Source organism: Lynx canadensis, chromosome C1, assembly GCF_007474595.2.
Source record: "Lynx canadensis isolate LIC74 chromosome C1, mLynCan4.pri.v2, whole genome shotgun sequence".
Taxonomy (NCBI): Eukaryota; Metazoa; Chordata; class Mammalia; order Carnivora; family Felidae; genus Lynx; species Lynx canadensis.
Window position 1 is genome coordinate 187,060,746 of NC_044310.1, and position 16,250 is coordinate 187,076,995.

The window sequence follows — 16,250 nt, forward strand, 5'->3', positions numbered from 1 at the left end:
AGAACAAAAACTGAAAAGAAATTAGCAAAAACTGGAAAAACAAAACCATGCAACCCAGACACACACATCTCTAAGTAAATGACACTTCCTCGGTAAGGAACTCTTTTTTTGAATAGAAAGGTAGAGATAAAGTATTACACCTATATTATTTTCATTTATTTATTATATCCCGTTTGTTTTACCATGAAAACTGCCATCAATGATATTTCTTAGCTAAGGACAAAAGAAAAGACTGCTCTTTCTCCATCACATTTATATTAAAAAAATACTGATGAATGATGATGGGAGAATGCAGATCTCTGCACACACTTTTTCCACAAAGTACTATAATACACTGTCACACAAATGAGGTTTAGGGATAATAAAAGTATCTCTTGTACATAGTCTTCTTATAATTACAATACAAGGTTTAATTCCAGGAAAAGGAAAGGCTAATAACCAACAGGGCTTACAAATGGCCCTTATTGATTTATTACCTTCAAGGGGCTTGACAATTTGTAATTTCTCAGGCATAAAACCTCGAAGGCAACTGGCACTGCTGAGGTCTGTGATCTCTGACTGGTCGGTGCACAGAGAGGCAAGGCTCTCTGTGGGGGTGCCACAGCCACTAACCCCTTCTTTCTGGTCAGCCAGAACCTGGATCTTCCGTTCCCATTCTTCAGCAAAGAACTGCTTCTCACTTAAGTAGTTCTGTCGCCGCAGACTAAGGCGATGCAGTGCTGTAGCCAAATCACTATCTTCAGAGGGTCCTGGTTGACCCAGCTTCTGAATGTTCCTGTGGGAAAATCATTCACTGATTAGATCTGTAAGGGTAAGGTTGAGAAGCACAACCTAGACTTCTCTTTTCTACAATAGTGAATGTTTGAGAAACTGATTAAATTCAAAGCATTTTTTTCCTAGATATCAAAGTGTTTTTCTTAGGTGTCAATAATACAGAAATAATAACAATAAACCAAAATCACTAATACTACATGTCATTTTTTATGGATCATTTCAAGCAACTTCAGATAAATAAAAACATACTGGTTATTATGTGGTGTTTACTAATTTTTCTATTTCACTTAAAATTTTTTTGGAGTACAATTAACATACAATGTTACAGTAGTTTCAGGTGTATAATATATTGATTTGAGAACTATAAACATTACTCAATGCTCACCATGATAAGTATAGTCACTTACTTATGAAACTACGGATATGACTATATAAATTGAGTTCAGGTAGCCAGAAAAATAAACATTATCACATTGCATTGAATCTATAAAACCATTGATTGCAAGAGGTACCATTATTTTATGTACTACTAAGAAAGAAAAAATGCAACCCATTAAACTATGACATGCCATTAACTGCAAAACAAACAATTTCAAAATATAAAATGTGAAAAAATTTGCTTTAGGCCATGTAATCCTCCACGAATATTGTAGAACATTTAAAAAAAAACCCAAGATTTGTAAATACTATATTTTCATAGTTCTGTAAACACATTTGTTCCTTTTGCATATTTTTGAAATCGGAGGTATCTAACAATTGATATCAAAAGAAAGAGTAGCAAGCCAAACTGTAGTTGCTCCTGGCTACTCTATGTGAATTCACAGAGATCTGATTGTTGATCTCTTCCTAAGGTAACTATGATCAACGACACAGTATTGACACACAAAGCTACTGTAGGTACAAACTGAAATACAATAGAAAACCCAGGATGAGAAATCTTTCTTTCTTTTGAAACACAAATATTTTTATTTTTGAACCAAAGTGTATCCATGGACCAAATCTGTAGTTTACAGAAATGTGACCCTACAACAGTGTGATGTGACCAATACCTTCATGTGGAGTGACCCTGGGCAACCTACATAGTGAGTTGAGCCTCACTTCCCTCAACTGTAAATTGAAAAGGTATAGTACCTACACTACAGGGTTGTTGACAGTATTAAATAAGATTTAGCTCCTAGTCCACAATGAGGATTCAGTAATGGTAAAAACACCACCACTACCACCACCACCACTACTACTACTGATAGCAGCTAATACTTGTTGGGTATTTGGTATGTCCTAGGATAGATTTCTGCATTAGGAAGATTTCTCTCAGGTACAAAATACCTATCTTTCGAAAGCCTTCAGGTGAATTTCCAGTAGTGCTGTTTAATTTCTAGTTATTTATAATTCAATAAGATGAATTAATGAAAGCTGGAAAAAGTCTAAGTTTAAACAAATAGGAAGTTAAGAGCAACCTACTTTTCCTCAATAGGTATTCAAGTTTATTGTTTATCCTAAAGGCACCAAAGCAGTTGAGATTATGAGCATGGGTTATGAGAAAGTGTCACTGATGCTATATGCATCAGTGCCAATGACCAAACAGATTCAAAAAAATCTGACTTAGAACATGAAGATTTAGATTCAAACTTTGCCACACTGAAGAAGAAAGTAGTAAAGAATTTTACACTTCAATGCAACTTCTGTTTTGAATATACTTAATTAAGTGTAGCCTTTTTACTCCAAAAACTTTTATGAAGTCAATGATCCGTCTTACAAATAATGCTATTGGGCATCATTACTGAATGAAAACTGACAGTTCCAGAAATTCCTTGGAATAGCACAGAACAATGCTGGAATATAAGTATGGGCATCTGGTATGTCAATGCCATAAGAAATACATGATAACTGCCATGATCCATATTTCTTACTCTGAAACCTCTTCTGAGTTGCCCCCCTGGTTCAGGAGGGTTTTGTCCTCTGTTTGTTGCAAACCAGACTCAAAAGGTTTTGCTGTCATGATGACACTTGAACGGTTGGACCCTGGAATGGGCAGCAGAGTTGGGAATGGGATAGAGCGGCCCCGTGTGTCATTGGCAACCTTGACAGTATCAAATACCCGTTTCTGTTGGGCTCTGTCAAAAAAGAAGTAGTATTCATTATTGCCACTGTCTACCACTGGAGTGCTTTAGAAAAGAGACACGCGTGTACAATTCATTGAAAATAAAACTACCCCGACTAGCCTCTAAATTTTAAGAGAAATTATTGGAAAATAAGCTTCAGAACAAGAGAACACTCTCACAAATGTGAGCACTATTGAGCCTTGGGGCTCAATTGGTTAAATGTCTGACTCTTCATTTCAGCTCAGGTCATGATCTCATGGTTCGTGAGATTGATCCCCACATCAGACTCTGCACTGGCAGTACAAAGCCTGCTTGGGATTCTCTCTCCCTCTCTCTTTCTCTCTGCCTCTCCCCTGCTTGCCTGCTCTCTCTCTAATAAATAAACATTTAAAAAATATGTAAAAAAAACCCCAAATGTCAGCACTATGAGAAAAAAACTGAATACTAAGCAGATTTACAACTGAATTCTCAAAATACCTATCACTTTGGATTGTGGCTTCTTTTTAATTCCATCCCAGTGCCTGGGTAACAATACATGTGATTGTACTTACTTTTGTTTGAAGAGAGAAGATTCCTCATCCAAACTCAACTTTTTACGCATGGTCCCCTCAATCTCAGCTGCCAGGGATTCCTAAGAAAAAGAGTGTGAGATTCCTATACTGATTATGTAAGAAGACGGTTAGGAGAAATGGGTTATCCTTACATGAATTAACAGAGTCTCCAGGGTCCAATACTTTTGGTGTTAACAATAAAAGAAAACACAAGAAAATAGGCACAGGCCAAAATGCAAAGAAAAAAAAAGAGGCATTTTGGAAATGTAACTTTTAAACAAGAACCAACTTCTTTTTCATGATATCTTTTTACAGGCGAGCAGTGGGAAAAACCAATATGATAAACAGAATATATTACCTACGTAGACACAAAAAACCAAAAGATCTGAACGGCTATAAACCAAGATGCCAATAATAATTCTCTGGAAGTCAGGATTTGACAGTATTTCACAATTTCTTTTTGCTTCTCTGTAATCTCTAACTTTTCTATAATAAACATGTATGGCTTTTATAATGTAGACAAATCATTAAAGGAAAAATAAGCAAGTTTTCCTTTTCCCTGGTCAGAGATGAGGATTCAACTGGCATGAGTGCCATGCTCGGTGAGGCTGGGCTGACAATGGCTAGAATTGGAGATACTGGTGTGAACTCATGTTTTTAAATACATGTAGACAGATGAACATAAATATGGATTGGAACATAGATATGGATGTGTTTCAGTGGGTGTATGCATGAACATACATATATTTTCTAGCTCTATCTGCTGAGAGGGACTAGAAGTAATGATACTCTAGTGGCAATGGATACACAGGACCCAGATCTTGAATTCTAAATATCATTCCTCATTAAAACTAACCAGACCTCCTTGGAGAAATGGTTGACTCCAGGACTGGGACAGGAAAAGGGCAAGATGAACTTAAAGGAGATCATGCTGGCCATATCTGGGACAATTTAAGTATCAAAATAAAAATTAGTAATAATGGACTGTAATCCATTGACTAAAATAGGAAGAGTCCATACGGACATAACTAAATGAACAAATGAATAAATAAATGAGACAGAAAGGTTCTGACAAAAAAATGTTGATTAATAAATGTTGAAAAAATGATGGAATTAGAAAGTCACCATTTGGCAATCATCTTAGTAAAAACTGAGTCAGATATGAACCATCCCTAGGTGTTAAAATTAGCAGATAAAAGTTTGCTGAGAAAAACAGGATATTTAAATAGGTCTTAAAGTATCTTCCCACAAAATAGTAACTTTGATCACTTGGCTAAGGTAGCATCTGCCAATTTTCATCATTGTAAAGTTAATTAGCAACATTAATTTAATTAGTTATCAATTAACATTAACTTTAGAATAGAAAAAGTTGGCAGACACTACCTTAACTTAGTAAAGTTAATTTAACATCATCAGTAATGGGATAAATAGACAATGTGAGCCTCCTATTACAGTGTACTGAGAAGAACATGGCATTATTTCTGCCAAAAATAAATTGCCTGAATCTAATCATGAGGAAACATTAGACAAACCCAAACTGAGGACATGCTACAAAGGTAATGAAAGGCATGTAAAACAGGCCTTTTGAAACAACCAAATGCAACATATCCTTCAAAGGATATTGTTGGGACAACTGGTAAAATTTAAACTTAGGGCTCTGTGGATGAGATGATAGTATTGTATATCAATGACAGTTTTCTGACTTCGACGGCTGTAGCGTAGTTATATAGGAGTGTCCTTGTTTATGGTAGCTACACACTGAAGTATTAGGAGTTAATAGGGTGTCTCTAACTTACTGTTAAATGGTCCAGAAAAAATATAACAGAATGATATGGCAAATGTAGTAAAATGTTAAAAATTGGGGAATCTAGATGAAGGATATATGAGAGTTTTTGTACTATTTTTCTAATATTAGTCTAAGTTTAAAATTATTTCAAAATAAAAAGTTAAAAACCAAAGTCTTGCTCCCATATTCTTCAAAAAATTACTATAATTTATAGTTTCAGTTTTTTAAAATATTTCACAGAATTGCTTATAAGTATTTACAAACTAGACTGTTAAAATAATTCTTTGAACTAATATTATAAATTCTGGCATAGACTCACAAGTTTTCATTAATCTCTTTAATTCAAATAATACTATATATTGATGAATTAAACAAACATGAATCCTGCCCTCATGGGGCTTACACTCTAACTAGCATGAAATATACCAAGAGACTTGAGATCTGTTGAAATAGGTTTTAGATGTTCAGAGTACTATTTGAATAAGTGGCATGTGGTGGGCCTAGGGTAAGGATGACCCAAGTTTAAGTAGCTCTATGGTACACAGACCTAAACCTAATTTCCTTAGGGTTCATCTCATATATTATAATAAACCCGGAAGGTCATCTATTAGAAGAAAGGCTACCATAAGTAAGAGTATTAAGGTAGATGTAAATATACAAATTAAAGCCTAAATGAATAAATGACTTCCAGAAACAAGGACAGAAACAAATGTTCTCAAGATACTTTATACCACCAGAAACCACATCACTCTCAGGACAATCTAATCTTAAAAAGTTTCCTTAAATATGTAACATCTTTCCCAGAAAAACTCACCCCAGAAAAAGCTCCATATGACTGTGAAAAGTAAAGATGAGCAGCAGGGCCAGATCTACTACGAAGTTCCTTTATTTCCTCTTGGGACTCATGTAACATTCCCAGACACTCCATATTCCTGTCTTGTAACTCATGCAGCTGAAAAAAAGGATGGTAATTAGTGTACTTCATTTCATTCTCAAAATGACAACAGGAAAATAAACCCCATTGGGATAAGTATTAATTTTATCCAGAGGGCTAGATAACCTCATGAAACAATTTCAATACAAAGACTCCAAAACAAACTAAGCAAGGAGAGTGTATACATATATATTTCAAGTCACCAGAATTAGGGATGTCTTGGCCAGAATTATACATAAATATGATTCCCAAAAAATCTGAAATGTAGCTGAAGTAATCATAATTATTGTCAATTCAATATTTAATGCTTCAAACCCTTAAAAAACTTATAGAGGAAGAATAACAGCTATGGTCAAGTTAGGTTTAGTATAATGTTAGCTATGCATATTTTTAAATGTCACTCTGAAGTCTGTAAATGACAAGATCAAGCCTACAAAGTATTGTATATGATGCCAGGGTGGTCAATTATCCTAAACAAGTAGTTTCTTCTCCCTTATTTCAGAATCTTCTTTATAGTTAGATACATAAGCATGGTAAAGAGTACACAATTTTCAGAGTATTTCTTCAAGTGTGGTGTGTGGAGTGGATCATGTAGATTCTAGACCCTTATTCTAAACCTACTCAATTGGAAACTTTTAGGGCTGGTGCCTGGGAGTCTCTATTTAGGACTCATTCTGCCAGGTGATTCTTAACGTATGCCAGGGAACCACCAAATTGTATCTAATACATAGAATTTTTATTTGGATTGAAAGCAAAAGATTTTTGGTATTTCTTGACATATTTGCAAAAACACTTATTAGAAATTATTTTAAAAACTGTTGGGTTAAGGTAAACTGGTAAAAGGGTCACATATTCCTACAGAATCTTATATCTATTAATCAAGAAAGATGTCATGTTATTAGTTTTAGGGACAGAATTTTTAAATTGCTTTACTTCTTAGATCTCATAATTTAATCTCTTGCTATTTAAAATCCAGTAATTACCTTTAATCATTCTTACTCATGAAGATGAAACAAACTCTTCATTCTTCTCCCCACCATATTACACAAGATAAAGGAAGATTTGATTACCTCCATTGTCAGTTGTCTTTGGGCATCTTTGGAAGCTTGTAGGTGAAGTCTCAGTTCCTCCTTCTCAATCACATGCTAACAACATTTTAAAAGAGACAAGTGAAGCCTTTCCATGTAAAGTACAGGCTACTCTCTTTTTTTTAAAGACATCTTTTTTTTTTTAACATTTATTTATTATTGAGAGACAGCAAGAGACAGACCGTGAGCAGGGGAGGGGCAGAGGGAGAGGGAGACACAGAATCTGAAGTAAGCTCCACGCTCTGAGCTGTCAGCACAGAGCCCGACGTGGGGCTCGAACTCAAACCGCGAGATCACGACCTGAGATGAAGTCGGATGCTTAACCGACTGAGCTACCCAGGCACCCCTTTTAAAGACATCTTAAGAGTGTCTGTCAGGGGTACGGTCTAGAGACCTATAAAAAGCTAACCCTTCAAAAGCCAAATGAGAGCAATAAAATGGGCAGAATACAAAATCTATTAAGGTATTCAGAGGACAATGATCATTTGTCAATAATTCACATCACAACTTTCTAAGGAAAATCTAACCCCACCTGGCCACGAGAAATAGTAAGTTGAAAGTAGTTATTCATATTTCACGACACAGAAAGACTAGAACAGTAATCAGACTAAAGCATTGTAAAGGGGTAGGGAGTGTGTTTATTTTGCTTAATGTATCTAGCACTTAGCAGAGTGCACGGTATGAGGCCAATGCTTAACAAACATCTGTTGAATGAATGAATGAACCTACTTCTTTAACTTTATGCTGAAGATCAACAATTTGAGACAAGAGAGAGGAGATCTCTTCTTGGTACCGAATCAGTTCATCACTCTTCCCAGATAATTCTTCAGTCATTCTGGACATTTGAGCATTTGTTTCACCTGGGAAACAAAACAAAAACTTAAAAATTAATATAAATGTAGGGTAGGTGTTGGCAAACTATGACTTGTAGGCTAAATCCTACTTTGTAACAAACACTGGACAACATTATGAATGGATTTTTCTTTAACATTAATTTAAAAAATAAACCCAGATAACCAAGTAGAGGAAAATAAAGGTCCTTCTGAAATAGGCTAATACTGAGAACTGAATAGGAGGCAATGAAGCTAAAAGAGATGACTTGTAAAGGCAAGCAAGCTAAAAGTTTTGCCTCAATCTTTTTCTTTATGAGGGACAAGAAGGCTGAAAAGAGATAGGTGAATTATATATGTTTGCAAGTACCAAGGCATAATCTCATTTATGTCTTTCAGAACTCTTCAGGGACATCAATAAAATCTCATAAACAAAATTAAACTTAACAAATTTAACAAAGGAACATTTCAAATGCAACAGTCACAATCTGTTAAAGCTATGGAGATGTTTCTGTACAAGAGAGACTTTCTGGGATACCTAGCAAACTGCGTAAAGCCTCTGAAAATCCTTCTAGCCTAGCATTCTGACAGGCACATGAAATAGAACCTTTAGAATTCCATGCAGGAAGGAAATTTTGCATATAAAAATTCTGACATCAAACTCAAGTGGCAAAACTATTTCTCAGTGTTATATACAACTATTTTAAAATTGACAGAAGCTCTATAACAGTTCAAAGGATACTATAAGGAGGCAGGAGATTGGGATCTAAGCTCTTGGGAAAGTCATTTCCTTTTTGTTTTTTAAAGTATAAAATGTGAATAATGGAAGTGCTGATGGAGAAGATTCAACTGAAATTCTTTGTGGTTCTCAAAAATTCTGTTACTCTAAGGTATTACATTCTGACACCAACAGCCCAGACGAATTGGTATCATGTATCATATCTTCTCTTTCAACATAAAATGTTATAGATTTACAGAGAAATTATGTATCTTTCTCTAGTAAAGCCTACCTTTTTCTGATTTATTTTTAAAAATTATTTTAATTAATAATACATCAAACCAAAATATGTTCCTTCATAGACACATAGTTGGCACTCAATAAATACTCATTGAAGGTAAAGTTTTATGCCATCATTTAAGCCCTGGCTCTCCCACTTACAAGTTTTCTAACTTTGGCAAATCATATTCTTTATAGGACTATTTCCCCATTGACAAAATAAAAGCTTTGGCTATTTCCACTCTACCATGCTATAACTGATAGAAATATAGGCCTTTCTTTAACAGTGATGGCAATGTGAAATAAAACTATTTCTTAAAAGTACATATGGTATTTTGCTTAGAGTTGTGGGCTCAACATGATATTCCAAGACTGTCAGTAATTATTTAAAATTGTTTCTTGAGATGCCTCTACTGAAATCATTGATTTAACTTCTGAATTGGTGAAATGTCATCAAAGAATTGCCCAAAAACTATGAAAGAAAACGCATTAATACATACGAAGTTCTTTAACACAGTCATTGACAAGTTGTTGTTCCTTCTCTTCATAGGTAATAGTTTCTGTCTTTATGTGACAAGCCTTCAAGAAAGAAAAAAATCAGTGTGTGATAATATCTTCCAATACTTGACAGTATTAAATTAAAAAACCTTTAATTCTCATCTGAAGATAAAAGTTCACCAGCTGAAAAGGAAAAATAAAACCCAAAAAGCTTTATCTAAAATAAAGATATGGGGGGGCATCTGGGTGGCTCAGTCAGTTAAGTGTCAGACTCTTGATTTCGGCTCAGGTCATGATCTCACAATCGTTGAGACTGAGCCCCGTGTTGGGCTCTGCACTGAGAATGGAGCCTGCTTGAGATTCTCTCTCTCTCTCTGTCTCTGTCTCTCTGTCTCTGTCTCTCTTCCTTACTGTCCCTTCCCCACTCATGTGTGCTCTCTCTTCCTCTCTCTAAAATAAAAAAATAAAAATAAAGATATGGGACAGGATATGACAAACATCTCCCCCTCATTCCTCTCAGGATCTTTGCACATGCCTACTCATTCTCTCTGATGCCTCCCCTCCACCATACTTTCCTGCCTGGCCAATCCCTAGTTTCAGCTAAAATGTCATTTACGTAGGACTTCGATTCTCCCCCATTACACAAGTTCAGGAAACCCTGTAATCTTCCAACATAGTTCTTATCACAGTTATAATTATTTAGTTATTTGTGTAAACTACCTAACATATATATTCTGTGCTGTGGCTTTCTCTATTTCATCTATCAGTTTGCTATTATCCAGCTGTCAATGAATGGGATCTAAGTGACAATGAAAGGCAAATACACATGCCTTTGCTATCACCTCCTAATTGGAATGTCAATAGCAAATCCTTAGTTATGCCATATTTTGCCTCAATACATGGACCTAAATCTTACAGCCTTTAAGGTACAGGAAAGTGGGAATTCGGTTGAATGTACCTTGGATCGAAGAACCATATTCTCCTCTTCCAGTTCCTTGAGTTTTTCTTGTAGCATGTCCAACTGCAACAAACCTTGAGATAAGCTAAAGGACTCATTGAGCCGAAGAGGTGTAGAACAGCTGGAATCAGTTTCACTCTCTTCAGAGGCAATAGAGACAATTCGAAGTAATTCATCTTTCTTGGACAGCTCATGCTGCAGTTGATTAACCTGCACATCAAAGGGCTTGATTTACAAGATGTTCTTTATTTTGCATTATTTACATGTAATATAGCTTTTAATTCATGGAGCAATTGTATCTCACCATAAAATAAAATTATAAAATCAGCTGGTAGATTTTATTGACTAAGGTAACAAGTGCTAAAAAGAGAATAACGAACCTCACATACTTCCTAAGATATAATGTTAGAGCATTAACTCCACAAAGACAGCTTTTTCTGTACTAGGTGAAAAGCCAATTTTTATATTCTATATAAATAGGAATGTAGGAGGAAATTTTCACATAAGATAATGATATATTCACAGTTAAAAACAAAACTGAAGAAGCTTTCAAGTGTCAGAATAGACCCCTCCTTCAAATTCTCATCCTAAAGACTTACACTTTAAAGCTTTTAAGTATAAATCTGCGTGACTTCTAGAAATAGTTCTAGAAACTATTTTTAACACAAAGGCTCAAATGTTATTAAACATAATGGCATTTATAAAATATTAATGAAACCAGATAGTAACAAATTAAAGGAAATTTGAAAAGTAACCATTCAAGTTAATAATAAATTGGTTCTCACTAAAAAATATTTACTGCATGAAATAAATATATTTTCAAAATTTCCTTTTCTTCTTGTTTGGGTTTCTGAAAAAAGATGCTTCATTTGGGTATCTATTATTTAGGGTTATTTTTTCAAAATAAATTTAAGATAAGACCACACAGAAAGTCTACACAAAGGGATGAGGAAAAAGTGTTAGAATCTTAGCAGGGTGACACATGTATGATAGGTACTGAACACAGTACCTATCATATTTTTTTTATACTGACTAAGGTAGAGTCACTTGAGTACTTCTCTGTACAGTAACATTTAATTTCTCTACTGGTTAGTTCAATGGCTGACAACAAAGTTAACATGTACTGGTGTTATTTATCTACCTATTGTTATCACTTCAGGGGCACCCAGAAAAATAAACTTTTCTATTGTCCAGCAACTAATTATTTCATGCTATAAATACTTGATCAAAGACTTACTTGATCAAAGGCTTGTCCCAGTTGCTCCTCCAGAGCTTCATTCTGCTCAGACAAGACATGGTTCCGTTTTAAGAGAGCTTGTCCAATTCGAGCAGCTAGTTCCAGATCACGATCCCTCTGTTAAAATACCAAACACATCTTTTGAGTACAAAAAAAATTTAAATGGCAGTTTAGAAATTCTGCAATTTTGTTCACTCACAAGGAATGTCCCAGAAAGCATCAAGATTCATTTTAATGTCCAGATACCACAAATAAACACAGGGCTTGACACACATATAGTGTTTAATACACACTGGTCAAATGGATGACGGCCATAGTAACAAATGCAAGAGGGCATTTTTCTTCCTGATATCAAGTGAGATTTATTTTATTTTTTAGAGAGAGCAAGCAGGGGAGAGGGGAAGAGGGAGAGAGAGAATCCCAAGCAGATTCCACACCCAGTAGGGAGCCCGATGTGGGGTTTGATCCCACGACCCTGGGATCATGACCTGAACTGAAATCAAGACTCAGATGCTCAACTGACTGAACCCCCCAGGCACCCCTAAATCAAGTGAGATTTACTGATCACCCTATTAATTACTCAAGAAACCCAACCTTTAAATTTATGATTTTGGGGAATTAAAAAATCAATACAGTCTTTAGAAAATGAGGATAGGGCCTGGCACACAGTGAAAGCCCAACAAATATTTGTTGAGCATTTGTCTATTGGTAATGACACAGTACATATGTTGAAAAAAGTTCCAATTATGGGAAAGCTTCTATGCATTCAGAGCCAGAGGCTTAGAGGAAAGCATAATCAAGAGCCCTACTGTCAACTGTTGCAAGAATGATAATGTGAGATAAAAGAGGGGATAGCAGACTAGAAATTTTGAGGTTACAGGTTCTGCTAAAACATAAAGAAGGGAGTCTAAAGAAGTTGGTGGTAATGATGCAGGGAGGCCTATAGAACAGCCAAGCAAACCAAGAGTTACTTGTCCTAAGCAGATGGTGATACTTAGCAAGGGTGTAGGAATCCCATCTATGCGTTGGTGGTGAGGACTGTATCCTGTAGGATGAAAACTGTCAATATACACCTAGCTACCTTATATATGAGCATGGGTTCCACTTACATTAATCACTGTATACAGATAGAATTAAGCCTCTATCCTTTTGCTCTATAATACATGAAAAGAGGCAGATGAATTATCTCCAAATTTTCAAGGCCCAATGTATCTCATCTTCAATATAGGTTAAATGGCATACACAAAATCATTCTAGGGAGCTGGGGGGGAGAGGGAAGAAGGGTACTTTAAAGAGAAAGACAGTTTCAAGACTAACTGAAGTTGCAGTATAAGAAGATACCTCTAAGAACGCCATTCGGAAGAGATACACTATATATTAAAAATGTCACGGACAAAGTGAGCTCAAATAATAGTCCAAACTGAAAGTAAAAAAGGGAAGATGATGCAAACTGCTGGTATTGATTTGCAATGGAGCTGCTTCTTGAATGGGCTGCTCTGCTCCAGGGTAACAGCAGGAATTTATTAAAATAACAAAAAACAAAAAACAAACAAAAAAACCAAAACACCATCAACTTTTTTTTTTTGATAGCTTTTCTAGAATAAGAAAGTCAGCATCATTATAATAGCAACAACAAAAATTAAATCCTCTGCAACGTCATAACAATAAACTTTAGGAACCATTCTACTTTGGAATGCCAGCTGTTCCATCTGTAACAACCTTATACAAAACAACCCGGAACAAAGACATCCTCCTTTTTCATTTGATGTGCAAACTTGATAGATGTTAAATGATCTTCAAGTTTTAGCTTTTTGTACTGGAGAAAGAAAAGATATATTCTTACCTCTGCCAGGAGGTGTGTAACCATGTCGATGTCATTGTAAGTTTTGGTCATCTGCTCCACCCTGTCTGTGCCTAGAACTGAGACAGTTTAAAACAACTGTTTATAGGATTTAGAAACAACAGAGAATTTTAAATATTCATAATAGTTGAAAGATCACAACAACCACCACCACCACACCAGGCTTTTACAAAAGTGCCTTTCAGGAGATTAAAAATATATGTGAAAATAGAAAATAGACACTCAGAAAACAGACCAACTATTACAAACAAAATATATATCATACAATGAATTAAAAAAGTATCAAATGATCATCAGGCAACCACTTCCTATCTCTTCCTCCCTCAATAAGATTAGAACTTTGGTCCACTCACATTAGGGACTGTGGCCCTGAAGAATGGATTAAATCACCAATTATTTTACACCCTAATCTAAATTAAAGTTCCTGAGGGGTGACTTAGTGAGGGGTTATGCTATTACAAATGAATTTAATTAGAATTCTGATGTGATTATCTTCAATATCTATGATCATCTATCATGTGAGCTAAAATCAATAAACAAGGAATAGGACTTGTAGGACTTTTTATAGTTCTGTTATGAGGCATAATCCTTTTTAGTTTAATTAATGATAATCTCTATCATATCTAGGCCTTTGCTATAAGATAAACTGTATAATACACTATTACTTGCATAATTTAAGTCCAGTAATTCTGCATTAAATTCAGGAACTGTCAATACATTGCATATTATAGCTCCAAAGAGAATGACAAATATGACCCCAATGATTCCACAGTCACAATAAGCAATACCTTTAAAAAAACCCATTTTTTTAAATGTATATTTTATTCTTGAGAGAGACAGAGCACAAGCAGGAGAGGGGCAAAGAGAAAGGGAGACACAGAATCTGGAGCAGGCTTCAGGCTCGGAGCTGTCAGCACAGAGCCCAATGCGAGGCTCGAGCCCACAAACTGTGAGATCGTGACCTGAGCCGAAGTCGGATGGTTAACTGAGCCACCCAGGCACTCCAATAAGCGATACTTTTTTAAGCTAATGATGCTTAATAATAATAAAAAGAGATCTTATAATAAAAGAGAGATCTTTTCATTCTGGAGTGCATTACATGAAACAGATCTGTGTTTGATTTAGACTGATTTTACAATTAGTTTGCCTTGAAGTGTGAAAAAATAAGAGGCTTTAAAGAAGAAGTGCTGAATTTATGGATTTGAGTGAACTTGAATAAGTCACTTAACCCTTCCAAAATTCATATTCTGTATTTATAATATAGAGTTAGTAATAACACTCATCTCACAAGGTCACTAGGAGAATGAAATACGATAATGTAATCAGCAGTATTAAAATACTATTAAGTGTTATACTTCTGTTTACAGTTACTACTCTTAAACACATCTGGTATGTGTGAAATAGCCTTGATTTAAAATTTTCTGTAAATAATGCACTGTATTGGCAGCAGATACTATGATTTAAGTCACTTGTAGTTCCTTAGTCCCATCTTAACCTTTAGGTTGCCCAAAAGACACCATTAGACATGTTTTACTTTTATTTTAGCTTTTTATTTTTCTTCCTGGCAAAACTGCTTAAAATGAATCTGAGAACTACCTAGAGCTTAATTATTAATGACAGTTTTATTCTTAGGTAAAAGTAAAACAAAGTGCTAGATTGATAGTGATATGAGATAGAAAACTAAAAAGATCTGGATAGAAACATTTTCACCCCACAAGGATTTATATTTACAAGTAGAAAAACTGGCTCTGTAATTTAACCACTGGGATACGGGAACAGGCCCACGGAATCTTCATAATTTACTTGCAGTGTGAGGTCTCCTCTACTTCTGGCCTCAATAATAAGCTAAGGGAAAAAAATCAAACCATATCTATGCTCTAAATTATTAACAGAAAACTAGCCAATGATTGCAAACCCAAATGTAATCCAGGGTGATAGGTCTATCTCTAGACTCTAATTTAATTGATTTAGAGGAGTCCCACAGCACACACAGTAAGTGAAAGATGCCCAGGTGTTCTGATGTGGAGTTAGCAATAAAAACTACCAATTCAGGAGTAACACTCCAAGCAAGAACTAGGAATCCTAGAGACTCAGTTAAAAAAGTTTTTATAAAACTAATTTAAACAATATATGACATAGTTTATGTTATATGATTGACCAGAGTTGAAGATAAAGTGGTAATTTTATTCTGAAGTAAAACCAGTAAGTTAAGGATGTAATAAAGAGCTATGAGCTACAAGTCACACATGAAGAAACAGGAAGAGAAAACAAAGGACACAGTAATACAGAAAAGAAATGTATAGAATAAAACATATTTTACTGAGGAGAAACTAATAATAGTGAGGATAATAATGGGATGATAACAACTCCCATCTCACAAGGTCATAAGAAAAAAATTGGGTCTGCTCATTCTCAGTAATGGGCTCTGCACCATGCTGCTGTTTCTACCACAGTCCTACCAAGATCAGAAGGCCTTTATCTGATGAAATACCTAGTATCCATCTGTGAATGCAAGTTATAAAACAACACAGATCCCAATTTTGTTTTTAAATCGTGAGCATATCTTATACACATTGATATAGAAGACAGGCTGGAAGGATACACATTAGTGGTTATCTCTGGGTAGGGGATTGG

General features: G+C 35.2%; 1 protein-coding gene across 3 annotated transcripts in view; it reads right to left on the reverse strand.

The window, feature by feature from the left end:
* TRAK2 (trafficking kinesin protein 2) overlaps positions 1-16,250 on the reverse strand; it is a 65,858-nt gene that overhangs the window by 10,768 nt on the left and 38,840 nt on the right. For all 3 annotated transcript variants that reach the window (XM_030324103.1, XM_030324105.1, XM_030324104.1), the window contains 10 exons: positions 13,599-13,675; positions 11,756-11,872; positions 10,519-10,728; positions 9,563-9,641; positions 7,965-8,095; positions 7,218-7,292; positions 6,028-6,165; positions 3,428-3,507; positions 2,685-2,888; positions 477-775 (listed from right to left, as the gene is read on the reverse strand). In XM_030324103.1, the coding sequence (XP_030179963.1) occupies positions 477-775; positions 2,685-2,888; positions 3,428-3,507; positions 6,028-6,165; positions 7,218-7,292; positions 7,965-8,095; positions 9,563-9,641; positions 10,519-10,728; positions 11,756-11,872; positions 13,599-13,675 (1,410 nt within the window). The remainder of the gene's footprint in view (positions 1-476; positions 776-2,684; positions 2,889-3,427; positions 3,508-6,027; positions 6,166-7,217; positions 7,293-7,964; positions 8,096-9,562; positions 9,642-10,518; positions 10,729-11,755; positions 11,873-13,598; positions 13,676-16,250) is intronic.